This window comes from Notamacropus eugenii, chromosome 1, assembly GCF_028372415.1.
Source record: "Notamacropus eugenii isolate mMacEug1 chromosome 1, mMacEug1.pri_v2, whole genome shotgun sequence".
In the NCBI taxonomy this organism is placed as follows: domain Eukaryota; kingdom Metazoa; phylum Chordata; class Mammalia; order Diprotodontia; family Macropodidae; genus Notamacropus; species Notamacropus eugenii.
Window position 1 is genome coordinate 483,333,264 of NC_092872.1, and position 18,195 is coordinate 483,351,458.

The window sequence follows — 18,195 nt, forward strand, 5'->3', positions numbered from 1 at the left end:
TCCTTAAAGTATTTTGGTAGGGGAGAACCTGGGAAGGCCATGGGGAGCAAGGAGTTTTCCACTCCTACACTGGATCTAGAATGTAAAGAGCTTTAAATGCTAAACAGGAGTTTGTGGTCTCTCCAAAATGCAACAGGAAGCCATTGAAGCTTTTTGAGCAGGGGCATGTATTGTCAGACTATATTGTAGGAACATCATTTTTAGCAGTTTTTTGTAGGATAGAGACTGGAGGAAGGGAAATCAATTAGGAGGCTCTTTCAACAATCAGATCAAAAGGTGATGAGGGCCATAACTGGATTAGTTATGGTATAATAGAATGAAATGAATGTAAGAGATGTTGAGACAGTGGAATCATCAAAACTTTGCATTGTGCAAATATATTACAGGCATTGTTAAGTTCACACTTGAAAATTCTGGTTAGATGTAATACTATTCTTAAATTTTTTTTTCCAGCTTTGATGAAGTCTACTATGGGCAATTTGTATCGCTTTACATGAAGCAGATCTTCTTTGTGGATGGAAGTGGACCACCACTTGGCCACATGTTGCTTGCTTTTGGAGGTAAGCTGTGACAACAGTTTGAAAGTATCCATTGACCATGGAACTTAAGAAAATTAGTTCTTAAGTTTTCTCTTAGTAGGGAGAAAATAGTCTGTTTTACTTTCAGTAAAATAAAATGAGAGCCTCTCATTTGTATAATTTAAACTAGTTAGCAGCTGATAACTTATGGTCCTTAAGGTTTAGGGTTGAAGGCAGAGTTATAGCTGAGAGATGGTGTTTATGTCCTTTAAAATCTTTTCAAGGAACTTTTTGGAATCAGTGGACTGTAGATCATAAAGCTGCACAAGAGAAAATGTGGGCCTAGGTTTATAGGACAAGTCATGACCTATAACTTATCTCTAGCCTAGTCCATAAAGTAAAAATGTTGAAAACGAAAGCCAACAAAAGAACGTTCTTGGTAGTTTTTAAAGTTTGAACAACTAAATACTCAATTAGAAAATTATCAGGAAAAGATAAGGTTGATTTTAGTTTTCATTGTAATTTAGAATGTTCTGGGAAAAGAAAGCGCAAGAGCTTAATTTATTTTTGGTCCTGGATGATCAGAATACATGATAGGGTACATGAAAACATACACTCTTAGAGTCTGCTGATGTTACCAAGTGCTAAAACCTTGGATGATAGACAATTCAGGTGCATTGGTTTCCTTGTCTGTAAAATGGGAGTAATACTCCAGAAAGTTGCTACGAGTTTCAAATAAGAAAATGCGTATAAAGTACTTTGCAAACTTTACAGCATTATATAAATTCCGTTACTGTTTTTAATAACAATAAATGTTTTTGATGAATTGGCCTTATATTTTAGGTTATTTGGGAGGATTTGATGGCAACTTTTTATGGAACAGAATTGGAGCAGGTAAAGGTTATTTTTCATTTTCAACTCATTCTTCATTTAATGTTCCTTTATTAACTGTTCTACAAACTAATTAAGTGGTAATAACTTTTTAAAAACTGACAATGTAGGTTTTTTCCTCAGTGAAGTGTTAAATCTGAAGTGTTGAGGATTATGCAACTTCTTGAAAAAAACATAGTACATGATATTTGGATCTCCAGTAATCCTCCCTTTTCTCATGATAAGTGGTTCTAGTGTATGAGCACTAATTGCAAAACATAGATGACCACTGATTGGTACATTGCTACCTTAATCCAAAACCATGTAAATTGTTTTTTAGGTATTGCAGATACTTAATCATTGTTGCATTTGAAAACATGCCTGCTATATGCTAAGGTCATTTGTGCTAAAATCTGCCTGCTAATATTTGATCATCTTTTCCAGAATACAGTAATAATGTACCAGTGTGGTCTTTGCGCCTGTTGCCAGCTCTAGCAGGGGCCCTTTGTGTCCCTTTAGCTTACCAGATTGTATTAGAACTACACTTTTCCCACTACTCTGCTCTTGGAGCTGCACTGCTGATTCTGATAGGTAAGAATGGTAAATTGAGTAATTTCCAGATGGAGTTCAGCAGCTTAAACTAGACTTACTGTGGGCGGGTTGATTTCATTCGTGTTTGTACTGTAGTACCATCTACTTGTTTCCAAAATGTTTGACGATAAGCCCAAAGGATGATTTAACCTCATGAACTTCACAGAAGAGCTAGTGGTTTCATTTTCCAACTTTTAGAAGTGGGAATTGGGGATTGCTGCACTTTACAATCAACAATCAGAGGAATCACGGGAGGCCCAATATACTAGTTTGATGGTGCCTGAAAGGTGGGTTATAAGGTACACATATGGACATGTATCAGTCTTAACAATGTTTTTTACATCCATGTTGATATCTGCCTTTTTTAAACTTTCCCTAAACAGAGTATTGAATAAGCAAATACTTCTCACAAAGCCTTTCTTTTCTATGTTTTTTAAATCATCTCAAGGTTGTTCACAAATGAAATTCTATTGTCTTGTTAATGTCAATCAGTCTTATTAATTATTAAGCATCTATGTTTGAGGCACTGTGCTAAATACTGGGGATACAAAGAAACGCGAAAGACAGTCCCTGCCCTGAAGGAGCTCACAATCTAACGAGGGAGACAACATGAAAACAACAATGTGAAATTAAGATGTGTGTGTGTGTGTGTGTGTGTGTGTGTGTGTGTATCTATCATCTATCTATCTGTCAATCTGTCTACCTGATAAATCAGACAAAATCTCAGAGGGAAGCCACTACTATTAAGAAGATAGGATTTTAGCTAGAACTTGAAGGAAGCTGGGGAAGCCAGGCCTTGGGGGCAGCCAGTGAAAATGCCTCAAGTAGGGGGATGGAGTGTCTTATATGAGGAATTGGATCACAAAATACCTGTACGGTATAAGAAGATTAGAAAAGTAGGAAGAATTCAGGTTATGAAGGACTTTGAAAGTCAAGCAAAGGATTTTATATTCAGTCCTGGAGGTTATAAGGAGTCACTGGAGTTTATGAGCTTGTGGAGGAGGGGCCTGGAAGGGAGTGATATGTTTATAACTGTACTTTAGAAAGATCACTCTGACTACTGAGAGGAAGATGACTGGGAATGGGAAAGAAACCTCAGTCAGGGAGACCAGCCAGCAGGCTATGACAGTAGTCTAAGTACTAGAGTTGTGGAAGCATCACCCTCGGTAGGGAGCCTATACAGTACGTTACACTAGTAAAATTGACAGGACTTGGCAGAGAGCAAGAAATTGAGGATGATGCCTAGGGTTTGTGACTGAGAAGATGATGATTCACTTGACAATAATAAGAAAGGTTGTCGTGGGAGGAAGATAGTGAGTTCAGTTTTGGACATGTTGAATGTGATTGGTCTACAGGACATCCACTTCACAATATCCAGTAGGCGGTATTAGAGCTTAGGGCTGGATAAGTAGTTCTGAGAAACATCAGTGTAGAGATAATAATTTTGTCCATGGGGGCTAATAAGATCACTAAATGAAATAGTATAGAGGGAGAAGAGAATAGGGCCCAGACAGCCCTAGAGTACACCCAACATTTTCAAGTGTGACCTGTATAATAATCCAGCAAAGGAGATCAAGGACAGTAGAAGGAAAACCAGCCGAGAGCAGTGACACAGAACCCTAGGAAGAAGAAAGTGTCAGAGAGAAGAGGGCGGCAACAGTGTCAGAGACTGCAGAGAGGGCAAGAAGGATGAAGGTGGAGAAAAAGCCATTAGATATTTAAAAATAAATTTTTAAAAAATTTTAATTAAAATTTTCAATTAGGAAAAATTGCTTTCTTTCCCACACCCAACTGAAAAAGAAAGATGGAAACACAGTTACAAACACTTAGTCAAGCAAAACAAATTACTGCATTTAGACTTAAGCAAAACAGACTCTCCCTTAATATAGCCTCCCTCATATTCTCTCTTCTTTTTTCTTCACTTTCCCCATTTTCCTGTTGAGTAAAATATATTTCTGTACCCAGCTCTATGTGTGTATCCTTCCCTTGACCATGTCAGATAATAGTAAGATTTAAGTGTCATCTACTTCCTGCCCCCACCCTTTTCTCAATGTTTGTATGGACTCTGTACACCCTGATATTTTATATAATAAGATGAGATAGTTTTCCTTCTCCCTTTTCCCCTTAGTGTATTCTTTCTCTTTCTTTCTTTTCTTCTAAGATCATCAAAAAATAAGAAAACTACTCCCAGGCTGTGTCTAATTAGACTCTTTATGATCCCAGATGAGGACAGAGTTCTGAGGGGACACATTTATCATCTTACCATATTAGAATGTAATCACTTTTTCAAAAAAAGGAGTATCCCCAAACCTTTTTATGTTTCTCTTGATTCATGTGTTTGTATCTCAGAGTTTCTGTGTAGCCCTGGTCTTTTTCATCAGGAATGTTTGAAAATCCTGTTTCATTAAAGATCCATTTTTCCCCTGTAGGATTATATTCGATTTTGCTGGGGAAGTTATTCTTGGCCTAAGTCTTTGCCTTCAGGAATACCATAGTCAAGCTCTTTTCTCCTTTACAATCATGACTGCTGAGTCATGTGTGATTCTGACTGGCGCTCCTAGTTGTTCAAGTCTTTCTTGCTGCTTGTGATCTTTTTTCTTTGACCTGGAAACTGGATTATGGCTACAGTGTTCTGGGAGGGTTTTTTTTGAGATTTCTTTCATGAGGTATCCAGTAAATTCTATTTCCATTTTCCTCTCTGGCTTTAAGAGATATGGGCATTTTTCTTTAATGATTTCTTAAAATATGATGTCTAGACTCATTTTTTGGTCATGGCGTTTGTAGTCCAGTGATTCTTCAGTTATATTTCCTTAATCTGTTTTTACCATGGGGTACCTTATATTTTCTTCTACTTTTTTTAGTCTTTTAACTTTGATTTTTCTTGTCATCTTATGGAATCATTAGTTTCCATTTAATCATTCCAATTTTCAGGGTGTTTGTTGCTTAGACAAGATTTTGTACTTTTGGTGCCAAGCTGTTAATTCTCATACCAGTTCTTCCTGGAATAGCTCATATCTTTTCCAGCTTTTCCTTCTAGTGCTGTCAGTTAATTTGTAAGAACATTTTTAAACTCTTGATTCATCTCTTCTAGGAATTCTAATTGATTTTTGCTCAAGTTGTAATTTTCTTTGAGACTTCACTTATAGATATTTTGTAGTCATTCTTTTCTGGGTTTGTGTCTGAAAACCCTGTGACCATAACAACTTTCAATATCAGGATTCTTGTGTTGTTGTTTGCCTGTTCTTCTAGTCTACTTCCTGACTTTGAATTTTATATTAGGGTCAGGCATTGTATGCACTTCTGATGGGGATATCTGAGCTGGTCCTGATGCTTCTTTCTTGGGGTTTTGAATGATGGGATAACTCAAACTAGGAATTTGCAAGCTTTCAGTGCTCTCTGATCTGAGCTCTACAAGTTCCTATCCAGGCTTTGGGTTTAGGCACTAGACCTGTGAAATTGTCTACTGTGGAGTTCTGGTAGATACTTGGAAACTCTTCTGGTTCAGTGTCAAAACTTTAGGCTTCACTTTGTTTTGGCTATTCCGTCACAGGCAGGGCTAGAAAAGAAACAAGATCGATTCCTAGGGTCCAAGCCACACAGCTGCCCCTTGCTTCTGAAGTTGTTTCTTTCCCAGTATACAGCCAAGGACCATTGACCGCCCCTCACCCTGCAAGGTAATCCCTCCATGCAAGTCCCTTCTTTCATCAACAGTGAATCTGTGACTGGATAGAGCTGGATAGTGAGTGACTCCTTGTACAGTATACAACCTTAGGCCACTTAATGGTGGATCTAGAGCCTCTTCTTGCCCTATTGCATACATATTCTTTCCCTGGGCATGCTCCTGGCCAGATCCTGTCCCCAATGTCTGAAAACTTCCCTAAGCCTGTGCCAACTTGGGCTGGAATAATGGCTCAACATAATTTTTTTCTTGGATTTCCCAATCAGGATTCAGGCTAGTGTGTTTTCTCGATCTGTTTGGAGGAGTTGTGGAACAGAGAATAGTAGGGAGCTCACTCTACTTTTTTTTTGCTTACTTCGTTATCTTGGCTTCAGGCCATTAGATTTGACAGTTAAGAGAGCACTGATAACTTTGGACAGAGCAGTTTCAATTGAATGATAGGGTTAGAAGTTATAGATTATTAAGAAAAGAGAGGAAAGGAAGTAGAAGCATCCATTGTAAATAGCTTTCTCAAGGAGTTTAACTATAAAAGGGAGGAAAGAAATGGAATGATAGATAGCAGGGATAGATAAATTGAGAGTTTTTTGAGATAGGTAAGATGTGGATAAGTTTGTAGGCAGTAGGGAAACAGCCAGTAGACAAGGAATGATAGAAGATAAGTGAGAGAGGGGATCAGAGTAGAGCTTTCTACTGGAGGAGACAATGGAATGGGATCCCTTGTGTAGGTACAGAGATGTGCCTTGTCAAGAAGGACTACCTCTTCATGTGAGATGGGTCAAGGCAGAGATAGTGACAGAAAGCGTTTGAGTAATGTAGGATGAGGAAGAAGGGAGAAAAAAGGAGCTGTTGGCTAATTGCTTCAATTTTGCCAGTGAAATAGGAGGCAGTTTTCTTAGCTGAGACGGTGGGGAAGGAAGAGCCATAGAAAGTTTGAGAAAGAATAAAAAGTTTTGGAAAAGCCACTTTGGTGAGTGGGGCAGTGAGACAATTAAGAAAGTATAAAAGAATCCCAAATGTTTTGGGTTCATTTTCATCAATTTGGTCATGGTTTATTTTTGTCTATTTTTTTCTCCTTGTAACAGAGAATTCTTTGATTACTCAGTCAAGGCTGATGCTGTTGGAGTCATTGTTAATTTTTTTTAATCTCCTTGCTATACTGTCCTACCTGAAGTTCTCCAATTCCCAAAAATACGGGTAAGGTTACTTTGATGAATCCTTTAATAAAAATAATCCATATGTTGCTTTTTCCATTTGAACTTTTGTATTTTGAGAGCATGCTTGCTAAATTAATACTAATATTCAAATTGTGTTAGGTAATATTTATAGGCACATTTTATCTTTCTTTTATAATACTTACATTATTCACACCTTCAAAACTTGGCCTCTATGCTAACCACATTGTACGCTGTATGTTTATATGACTGTGTGTGTATTCCTCTGTAATATATACATGTACACACAGCCCCTAAAATCTTAATTTAACTTTAAGCATTAATGTATGCAGAAGTGTGTTTCACATTTACAAAAAACATAATTTGAAAGTTTATTTAAATTTTTATACTTACTTAGTTTTATGCATTTCAAATAATTAGGTTTTTAAAAAAAATTTTAACAAGATAGAGCACCGTGTCATTATGCATTGCATGTCTGACAGTTTCTGGATGACATTTTCTCAGAAGGTGTATCAGTAGAGAAGCTTCTCTTGTTTTACCTCATCAGTCACCTGATCTCTCTCCGTGACACTTTTTCTTGTATGGTAATATCAAAACTGTCCATGTTTTCATCAAAACTTTGTTCTTCAGTAATCTTAAGACATGATTACAAGCCTTTTATTCACTAAGCAGTAGTTAAAAGTTTTTACAGTCTAAAATTTACTAGTGCAATGTTTATCACACAGTGGTAGTTATATTGAATTTTAATAAGAAACATCAATATTTTAAAATTAAATAATTTGCATTTCAAATCTTGGGTAGGTTTTTTATGGTGAGGTTGTACTATTTATCTTCTGAATTTATTAAAGCTTTAAATACACTAAAACTTTTGGGAGAGACAGCTGGGTGATGCAGTGGATAGAGTGCTGGGCCTGGATTCAAGAAGACCTGAGTTTAAATTAGACTTCAAACACTCACTGTGTAACCCTGGACAAGTCATTTTACCTGTTTTCCTTTAATTCACTGGAGAAGGAAGTAGCAAATCTTTGCCATTTATCTTGACCAAAAAAACCCCATACAGGGTCACAAAGAGTCAGACATGACTGAACAACAAAGATTTTTGGGACACCCTGTATCATGTTTTTACTCTAGTGTTTTGTTTTGGTATTTTTAGCCTAGCTCAAACATTTGACTTTTTAAATAGCTCTTTGTTTTAAGAATTTATTCTGCTTCCTTTATAACATGTACTCAACTGGGGAAAATTCTGCTCAGGGAAAAATATTTCCAAGATGGTTTGGGTATAGAAACTTGTTATGAAGTGTTTCTTGTACCTGCTATTAATTTGTACCCAGATAATCCAGAGAAATCACCCTCTGTGACGTCTTTGATCTTTATGTAACTTTGACTACTACAATATGAGAACTGTTTTTATGTTTCTTTTCTCTTATCCTAGCTCCTTCTCTGTGAGCTGGTGGATTTGGTTAATCCTGACTGGAGTTTCTTGTTCTTGTGCAGTTGGGTAAGTTCAGTTCTTTTATGCAGACGTGATTTACCTCCCCCTACTTTACTTACTATATCCCAGTTTTATTTCTTTATGGTATATTTTCAGGATAAAATATATGGGCCTTTTCACTTATATACTGCTACTTACCATTGCTTCAGTTCATGCCTGGCACTTGATTGGAGACCAAGCTTTATCAAATGTAGGTACTAAAATCCATTGGTTATCAGATTTATTGGCTAGAAAACATAATTTCACATAAAGTATCACAAAAATGTATCAGTGCTCTGATGTGAATGTGGTTTGTCGGCTGCTTAAAGTGCACCTTACCAGTTTATTTAATAAGGTAAAAAATAGATCATTAAAGTTTATGCAGTTTATATTTCCCAAGTTCAGATACAATTAGTAGATATAGAGGAAATTCAGAGATGGAGTTTAGCTTTGACAAAAAGAAGTAATCATGTGTTTTTAAATCTTCTGACAGGCTCGTGTATTCTGTCATTTGCTAGCCAGAGGAGTGGCCTTGTTGGTCATCCCAGTAGTTATGTACGTATCTTTTTTCTACATCCATCTGACGCTGCTACGCCGCTCTGGACCCCATGATCAAATTATGTCCAGTGCTTTCCAAGCCAGCTTGGAGGTAAGAAGTAGAAATAAGGAATGGTGTTGTAATTTAAACAGCAGCCTAGAATCTTGTCCTGTGGAACCTTCATTAAACAGTTAAACATCATCAAACAAACTAACATTTACATAACACCATAAGATCTGCAAAGTGCTTTGCATAAATTTTATTTTATTGAATGAGAATTTGATGGAAAAATAAATATAATATTAAAAATCCATTCCATTTGTTTTTCTTTTTTTTTTTAAACCCTTTTTATCCCTTTGATCATGATCAGGAAATCTGTTTTGCTTGTGACTTTTCCATCACTGGTATTGTCCTCCTTCTTAACTCTCCTTCTCCCTATTCCCACTTGCTTTCTGTTCTGTTTGATATTATTTCTATACCAAACTGTTTGAGGGAGTGGAGGGCAGGGGGCAGTGTTCAACCCTCTTTTATGTGTTTCAACTAAGAATAAAGTTAATTTGATTCCCACTCCCCTTCATCCCTTCCTTCATGTTTCTATTCTTTCTACAGTTCTATATTCTTCCTTTTACCTTCCTTTCTCATCCCCCTCTTAAAATCTCATAACAAGCCATCTTCCTCCAGGATCTGTATTTTTCTGGGCCTGATCTATATCTCACCACTGGACCCAGATGGCTCCAGAGGAGAAAGTGAGACTGGTGACTTTGCACAGCCCTGCCTCATTTAAATCCAGTTCACTTGCAAGTCATAGCATCATCTTCCTGATGTCATGGTCCTCTTTGAGAATGAAGGACAAACCACAACTCCCTTAATACACTTTGTTTTTGTTTTTTCAAATTATATTCAGTTCCAAATTCCTTCCCTCCCTCCATTCACTCCCCCACCCATCTTAATATCCTTTGAAAATGCTGCAGTTCCTAACCATTTTCTAGGTTTCTCTGGACCCTTATGTTTGTATTTCAGAGTAACTACTCAGCTGTGGTCTTTGTATCAGAAATGTTTGAAAGTCCCCTATTGAATTAAAGATCCCCCCCTCAACTCCTAGGATTATACTCATTTTTGTAGAATAAATTAATTTTGACTGTAAGCCTTTTGGAATATTGTATTACAAAGGTCTCCTATTTTTAATAGAAGCTGCCAAGTCTTTTGTGATCATGGCTGTGGTTTCTTGGTACTTGAGCTGCTTCTTTCTGGTTGTTGGCAGTGTCTTTTTCTTTAACATGGAAACTCTAGGTTTTGGCTGTGACATTCCTGGAATTTTTCTTTTGGGGTTTTTCTTAGGAGAAGGTTATTTCTATTTTCACATTGCCCTCTGATTCTAATAGATCTGGGTAGTTTCATTTATGATTTTTTGAGCTATCATGTCCAGGTTTTTTAACAATCAGGGCTTAGAGGGGGGCAGAGCCAAGATGACAGAGTAGAAAGGCATATACTCTGGCGCTTCCCCCACAGCCCACAAAATACCTATAAAAAATGACTCTCAACAAATTCTAGAGCAGCAGAAGCCACAGAACAACAGAGCGAAAGAGGTTTCCAGTGAAAGATAACTTGGAAGGCCAACAGGAAAGGTCTATCTCATGGGACGCTAAACAGAGTGGAGCCCAGCCCTGGCCATGTGGCACTGGGAGGAATAGGACCTGAACAGAGCTCTGGGGCAGAGTTCCCAGCATGGAGGGTCCCAGATACCTCAACCCACAAGCAACAAAGAAAGCTTTAAAGAGCTGTGTTAGAGGAATGGGGTTTCTCTAGCAATAGCCCCAGGCAACAGAATGCTGGCCAGGAAGCAACCAGGGTCCATAGTCCAAGCAGTTCATTTAAAGCCTCTGGCAGTAGGGAACAGCTGATCAAAACCTCAGTCCTGAGTGATGGCCCCACCCCCACCCAAAGCCCCAGGGGAAATCGAGCAGCTGAGTTGAATCTCAGCCTTGAACTCGGCTCTGGGGAAAGGAGAGACAATAAGACCATCCTCTTGACAAAGGATTCAGAAGTCAAGTAACTGGCTGGGAAAATGCCCAAAAAAGGGGAAAAAAATAAGACCATAGAAGGTTACTTTCTTGGTGAACAGGTTATCTCCTCCTATCCTTTCTGGTGAGGAAGAACAAGGAAGTCAAGGCCCCTGCCTCCAGGGCCTCCAAAGTCAACTTAAACTGGGCTCAGGTAATAGAAGAGCTTGAAAAGCGAGTTAGCAGCTTACTAAAGGAGAACGAAAAAAATGCCGAGGAAAATAACACCTTTAGAAAGAGGCTAACTTAATTGGAAAAAGAGGTTCAAAAAGCCAACAAGGAGAAGGAGGCTTTAAAAAGCAGAATTTGAACTTAGGTCCTACTGACTTCAGGGCCAGCACTCTATCCAATGTGCCCCCTAACTGCCCCTTGGAATAAATAATTTACTGTAGGTAAATAAATCCAAGAAAACATGCTTCAGCCACTCAGAATAGCTTTGCTTGTTGCAAATGAATGACTTTATAAGCTTCTTCTACACACTGGTTGCTATCTTTGATTGAAATTTGTATTTGTATTTTATTTTATTTTTTTAGGGTGGATTAGCTCGAATCACACAAGGCCAACCACTAGAAGTGGCTTATGGCTCCCAGATCACCCTGAGAAATGTCCTAGGTAAACCCATGCCCTGCTGGCTTCATTCACATAAGAACACCTATCCTATCAGGTAACAAACAAGAACATTTTACATCTAAGATAGATACACATCTTAGAAATGTGTTTGAGCAGAATTGCCTTACAGAGCTTGGTGACTGACAAACTAAGCACTTTGAAAATTCCGGTTCTGCTACAAATTTTCAGAAGGATTTAATGAATACCTTTGTTATGCTGATACTTAGTAGAGATTAAATTTAACAAGTAAAGAAGTCAGATCATCTCTACATATATACTAAAATTTGCTGTTTTGGACTAATTGCATGGCTAGTTTGAAGCAGTGAAAAGTAGGTGTTGTGGTTTAAAGTAGTCCACCAAATTCATACCTGGTAGAAATTCTGCCAGATTTACTCTCAATGAATAGATGAGAATGAATTGTAATCTGCACATTCTATACTCTCTGGGCATTGTATCTTTTATCTGTAAAATAAGACCACTGGAACTGGTTGAGCTCTATAGTCTCCTTCCACTCAGAAAGATTTTATCTAAATCAACCTTGTATATATAAAGTGATACTTATAGAGAACTAAAGGAAGGAAGGAAGGAAATAAGCATTTCTTAAATGCTTGTTATGTGCAAGGCACTGTGCTGATCCCTGAGGATCCAAATGCAAATAAATATAAAAGCAAAAAAAGACCATCCCTACCCTCAAGAAGCTTCCTTTCTAATGGGAAAAGATAATATGTAAAAGGAGACTAAAGAGTAACAGGAGGTTGGAGGGAGATGATTTTGGAGACCAAAAAATCTGGAACAAGGCCAGGAAGGGAATAAAGGTGATCTGGCCTGGGCCCCACCACAAAGTGGAGGTTCCCAGAGGAACACACTGATGGGAGGAAGGAGAATGGCTCTTTTAGAGGGCTATTCCAGCATGAGCAGGGGAATGGCTCTTTTAGAGGGATATTCCAGCATGAGCAGGCCAAGAGGGCAATAGGATGTTCCAGGATGAGGAGGCCTATGGGAAGTTCCAGGATGAAATAGTAGCAGATGCGTGATATTGAAGTCCAGAAAATCAGGGTCTGGGATTCTTGAAAGAAGTTTATTCTCAAATACTACAGTCTTGTTTATATTATTAATTTATCCTATACATGGAGAAAATATATGAAATAAAATTAAACTTGAGTGCCTTGATGCCTTTCAGTACAAATGAAGTTTGTTGGCAGCTTGGCTTCCAGTTTGATTAAATCCTATTATTCTTGTATTCAATATTCCCTCTCTAGGTATGAGAATGGCCGAGGCAGCTCCCACCAGCAACAGGTGACTTGTTATCCCTTCAAAGACGTCAATAACTGGTGGATTGTAAAAGATCCTGGAAAGTGAGTACGTAAAAGGAAACTCTTCTAGAGGCATCACCAAGCTCTTGGATATCTAGTAATTAGCATCTCTTTACAATAGACATAACTGAACTTTTTCGATTTTTTTAATATTTCTCTCTGATTACTAGAAAATTAGTTTCTTGATGATAATAGTATGTATTTTGGCAACGGAAAATTCTGTTCTGTTGGGTTGTTAGTAGGAGATGTAGAACCTGTAAAACCATAGATAATTGTAGTAAACGAAAAGATCATAGAATCATAGATTTAGAGCTAAAAGAAATATTAAAGGTAATCTAGTTCAGTTCCCTCATTTTACAGATGAGGAAACTGAGGCCAGAGAGGTTAAAGCACAAGTCATAAAAGGCAGAGCAAACATTTGAACTCAGGTCCTTTTACTCCACTTTCCACTTGAAAATGTGAAGCAAAATGGAATTTGATATGAGGGATATAGCTTGAGTCACTTTCAGAATTTTGTAACTTTGAAATACCTATTTTAATTTCTTTTAGAACTAACTTTTTACTCTCCTTTTGTTTACACAAATATAAATTAAAAACTAATTTGTATTGAGAGGAATAGGAACTGAAATTTAACTATTTCACTAACTTTCTTCATATATAGGATAAATTAATGTAATATTTCTATGGGAATTTTTTTAATATTTGAAAAACTGTTTTTAAGTACCCTCAAGCTCTTTTTAAATAACTAGCTTCATTATGAACCTAATTATTTCTTTACAAACTAGAATAGAAGTTGGAGATGTAGGGAAACAATAATAATGTTAAATTTTACTTGTTTTGCTCATGTATTATCTGTGTAAAAGATGCTGTTGTCTTGGAAGGTACAAAATTAAGTTTGTCTTTAATGTGATTTAAGTTCTCTCTTCCTTAGTTGGCTCAGCTGTTTTGCTAGCTATCATGTGACATAGCCTGAGCTATTCCTTCCGTGTGTTTATGCAAATTCTTTTTCCTGTTAACTAGGCATCAGTTGATGGTAACCAATCCTCCTCGGCCTGTACGACATGGGGATGTTGTGCAGCTGGTCCATGGAATTACGACCCGTTTCCTCAATACGTAAGTGTTCCTACCATTTGCTGTTCTCTTCCTTTGTTATTTCTCTCCAGGTTCACTTTTTGTTCAGACATAATTCAGTTAGAGGGAAGAAATTAGAGCTTCTGGATGCTTAATTTTCCTAATTGATGTAGGTACTTTTCATTTGCATAATCACATTAGGGATCTTCAGTCTGGAAATGTATATGATGAAGGTATATAAAATTAGAACATGTTTATGTTAGGTGTTCAACAGCTCCAGGAGTGTTAAAACTACAGGATGTCCCTTGAACTTTGAAGAAGATGCTTTTTAAGACAAAGCAAAGTTCTGCTTTATGTAGCATGTAGTGAAATGGGCAACTTGACAGTCTTGAACTATTCCATGGATGCAGAAAGGGTGATAGAGCTGTGAACATTTTTTTTTAAAAGCTAAAGTTATCTGAAGGTATAGTCCTTTTGAGGTTCATGTCAGGGAGGGCAACTAAATCTTTCAAGAAATTTTATTTTGTTTTACTGTTACATGTTATAGGTAAGGTAGACTAGGAATAACAGGAAAAGTTTTTAGCATTTATTCTTAATAGCCTAAAAAATTATCAGGAAAGTGAAACACAGCCTTAAATGCTTTCATCCAACACGATGTCTCTCATGAATATGTTAAGCCATTGCAAGATAGATATAATTACAGAAATAAGTTTATTTAAGGATATGTTCTGAATGCAAATAATAATAATCACCAACATTTATATAGTACTTAGTGTGTGCCAAGCGCTGTTATCTCATTTGATCCTCACAACAACCTTGGGAGGTAGATATTATTCTCTCCATTTTTACAAATGAGGAAACTGAGGCAAATGGGTTAAGTGACTTGTCTAGGGTCATGCAGCTAGGAAATGTCTGAAACTGGATTTCACCTCAGGTCTTCCTGACTTCAAACTTGGTACTGTGTCCACTGTGCCACCTTGCTGCCTTTGTCTGTCAAAACTGTTTGCTCTGCAAAGCCTAAGTGACAAAGGGAGTTTCTTATGATCCTGTGTAGGAGTGATGCTGTGGTGATGGCCTTCACAACATGGCCCCAGCTCACTTGTCCAGCCTCATTATCTGTCCTGCACGCTTAGTCCAGCCAAATGGGCTTTCTCTTGGCTCCTCACACGTGACATCCCGTCCTATGTCATCTGGCATGCCTGGAAAGCACTGCCTTCTCACCACCTCATAGAAGCCACAGCTAAAGTGCCACCATCTACTTGAAAGTCTTTCCTGATTCTCCTCCAACTACTGGTGTTCTTCCTCCCTAGAATACCTTGTTTTAACTAACCTGTATTTATTTTTATTTATTGTTTATACTTATATATGCACTTAATTGTCACTTCCATTAGAGGTGTGAGTTCTGATTATTTGGTTCTTTGTATCTGTATTCCTGGAGCTTAACAGTAATAATAATGCTTAAGAAATGTTTGCCGATTGCTTAAACATCGGTTCTGGATCTGATTTGTGAACAAAGAGGAACTAATTGCACAAGTGGAAATGATGAGAATTTTGAGGGCTATCTAGCTGCTGCTCCTTTGGTTTTATGGCAAAGGAGAAGAAATCCAGACCTAGTCTGACATGTATCCTAAGTTTGGGGAGAGCAGAGTTTAAAGGCTTCAGAAAAAGAATCCCCTAAACTTTTTATAATGTGTACAGAAGATGGGAGCTAGAGCAGGCGATGGAGGGGGAATACAAAGTTTTACAGTCCCGTAAGAAGAAGGTTAGGAGTGTTAGAGCTCTGAATCCAGGCAAGTCAAGGAGCATTTATTATGAAACCATTTAATACTGCTGCTTTCTTAGGGGTTCTTGAATCCTTGTTTATTGAAGGACAGCCAGGCTCTATAACTGCCATGGTAGTATAGTTTTCCCCTTACTAGCAGTTCTTATTTTTCAGTCAGTCAGCAGTCAACAAACATTTATTAACTACCTTCTGTATGCCAGGTACTGTACAAGTGCTAGGAATACAAAGAAAGACAGGGGAGGAAAAAAGCCAAAAATATTCCCTCCTTTATGAGCTCATTGGTGAGACAGCATATGAACAACTGTGTACACATGTCTGTATATTGTTTGTAAATAGTTACACACACATATAGTTTGTAAATAGGGGTGTCTATGTGTGTGATACACATACAAATGTATATGTGTGATGAACATACACACACACCCCTATTTACAAATACATACATACATACATACGGGATGTGGGTGTGTGTGATCAATTGGAGACAGTCTCAGGGGGAAAGGACTAAAATTAAGGAGGATGGGAAGAGGCTTCTCTAAAGAAGTAGTTTACATGAAACCTGAAGGAAGGCCACCCAAGGCAGCCTACAAGGAGGCAGAAAGTTCCCAGCATGGGGACAGCCAGTGAAAACTGCCAGAGTCAGAGATGTAGTGCCTTGTTTGAGGAACAGCCAGGAGGCCATTGTTGCTGTACTGAAAGCAGGGGCCAGGTTCTGAACAGCTTTAAAAGTCTATAGTGGAGGATTTTATGTTTGATCCTGGAAGAGCTGAGGCTAGTGATGAAAGCTAAGGAGAACACAAAAGGGTTTTAAAAGTTTCATTGAGGAAAAGATGAAAGGAAGGATAGAATGGGAGCCTGAGACAGATGGTTCAGGGATAATGGTTGGTGAAGATAAAACAGAACTGTTCAGCCCTTATTTTTCTGGTTTCTCTGTTGAGGACAATGATCTTTGTACTGAACAGGTCATACACAAATATTGGTAATAAGGTCTTAATAAGCAAGATAGATAAGGAGAACAAATGAGAGTGCCTGGCTACCTATTATGAATTCGAGTCATTTGACCCAGGGGAGCTAAAAACTCAGGATACTGAAAAAACTGGGGGGTGGCATTGCTGAGCTCTTATCAGTGCTCCCTGAAGGAGCAGGACTGGAGAAAAACAGATGTCTTGATTTTTACAACAGAAGATAATTGATTCTGCAACCTTGGGGCTTGATTTCTATTCCTGGCAAAAGTCTAGAATAAATTTTTTGTTTTCATCAGGGGCTGCTAGGTGGTATAGTAGATGGAGTGCTGGACTTGGAGTTCAAATCCAGCCTTTGACACTAGCTGTGTGACCCTGGGGAAGTCACTTAATTTCTGTCTACCTCAGTTTCCTTAACTATCAAATGGGGAAAATAATAGCACCTACTTTCTGAGGTTCTTGTGAGAATCAAGTGAGACATAAAGTGATTTGCAAAACTTAAAGCACTATGTAAATGCTGGTGACAATTATTGTTTATTTTGTTGATATCTTTTGTTTTTATATAATCTTCATTTCCAATGTTTGCTTCCTGTGTCTTATACATTGAACCATTCCTGGAAAAGAGATTAAAGAAGAAAGAAGAGAAAAAGTATTTGAGTAAGAACAACTAGCACATCAAACCAGTTTGACAGTATATGGAATAGTCTACACATAATCCCCTAATTCTGCAAAGAAGGGAGAGAGGTACATTTCCTTAACCCTTCTCTGGGGACTAGCTTGGTGTTTATAATTACACGGTGTACTTTCATTTTAATTACAAAAATGCACTTAATACATTTAGCAGTGCGTTATTAAAAGAATGGTTACCAAGCACCTAGAAAAGGAGGCGGTGAGTGCCAACATACAGCTCGGGGGAAGACAGCCACACTAATTTACTGCCAACAGAATTTTCAGCCATTCTTGAAAATAGTTTAGAATTTCAGAGGGACAGTTATCAAACGCTTTGAAGCAGATGCCACTACTTGGACTGTACCCCCAAAGAGTTCGCATGTACAGAAGTGATCACAGCAGCAGTACTTTTGATTATAAAAAATGAGGAAGAAAACATTTGCCCGGTTATTGGAAAATGACTGAATAAGTCATTATGTGCATATAATGAAATATTAAGGAATGATGAATGTGAAAAATTCAGAGAACACAGACTCATACATGTGATGGAGTATGATGAAAGCAGAGCCCCAAATACGTATACAGTGTGATTAAAGTCAACATTGAGAGGTGACAAAATTGGTCAGATGCAGTATTCTTACCCTACCATCAAAGTGAAAGGACACATCCTTTCTGTTCATAATCAAACTAATTTTCAAGGAGTGTAATTTGCAGTAGAGTTTGTTTGGCTATACATTGTGAAATATTGTGTCAAAACGAAATGTATCAGTAGGTTTAAAAACATGGAGATATCTTGGCTCATCTAGAGCAGGTCTTACCAGAGTTGACCTTGTTTCCTTTTTTTTTTTGATAATCACTAGATTGGTCAGTCATGAGAAAGTTATTGATA

The 18,195-nt window shown here is 37.7% G+C and overlaps 1 protein-coding gene across 4 annotated transcripts in view; it reads left to right on the top strand.

Annotated features, from left to right (window-relative positions):
* POMT1 (protein O-mannosyltransferase 1) overlaps positions 1–18,195 on the top strand; it is a 37,715-nt gene that overhangs the window by 4,249 nt on the left and 15,271 nt on the right. For all 4 annotated transcript variants that reach the window (XM_072632762.1, XM_072632765.1, XM_072632766.1 and 1 more), the window contains 10 exons: positions 454–560; positions 1,362–1,412; positions 1,833–1,979; positions 6,741–6,852; positions 8,263–8,328; positions 8,419–8,512; positions 8,795–8,950; positions 11,433–11,563; positions 12,768–12,863; positions 13,842–13,934. In XM_072632762.1, the coding sequence (XP_072488863.1) occupies positions 454–560; positions 1,362–1,412; positions 1,833–1,979; positions 6,741–6,852; positions 8,263–8,328; positions 8,419–8,512; positions 8,795–8,950; positions 11,433–11,563; positions 12,768–12,863; positions 13,842–13,934 (1,053 nt within the window). The remainder of the gene's footprint in view (positions 1–453; positions 561–1,361; positions 1,413–1,832; positions 1,980–6,740; positions 6,853–8,262; positions 8,329–8,418; positions 8,513–8,794; positions 8,951–11,432; positions 11,564–12,767; positions 12,864–13,841; positions 13,935–18,195) is intronic.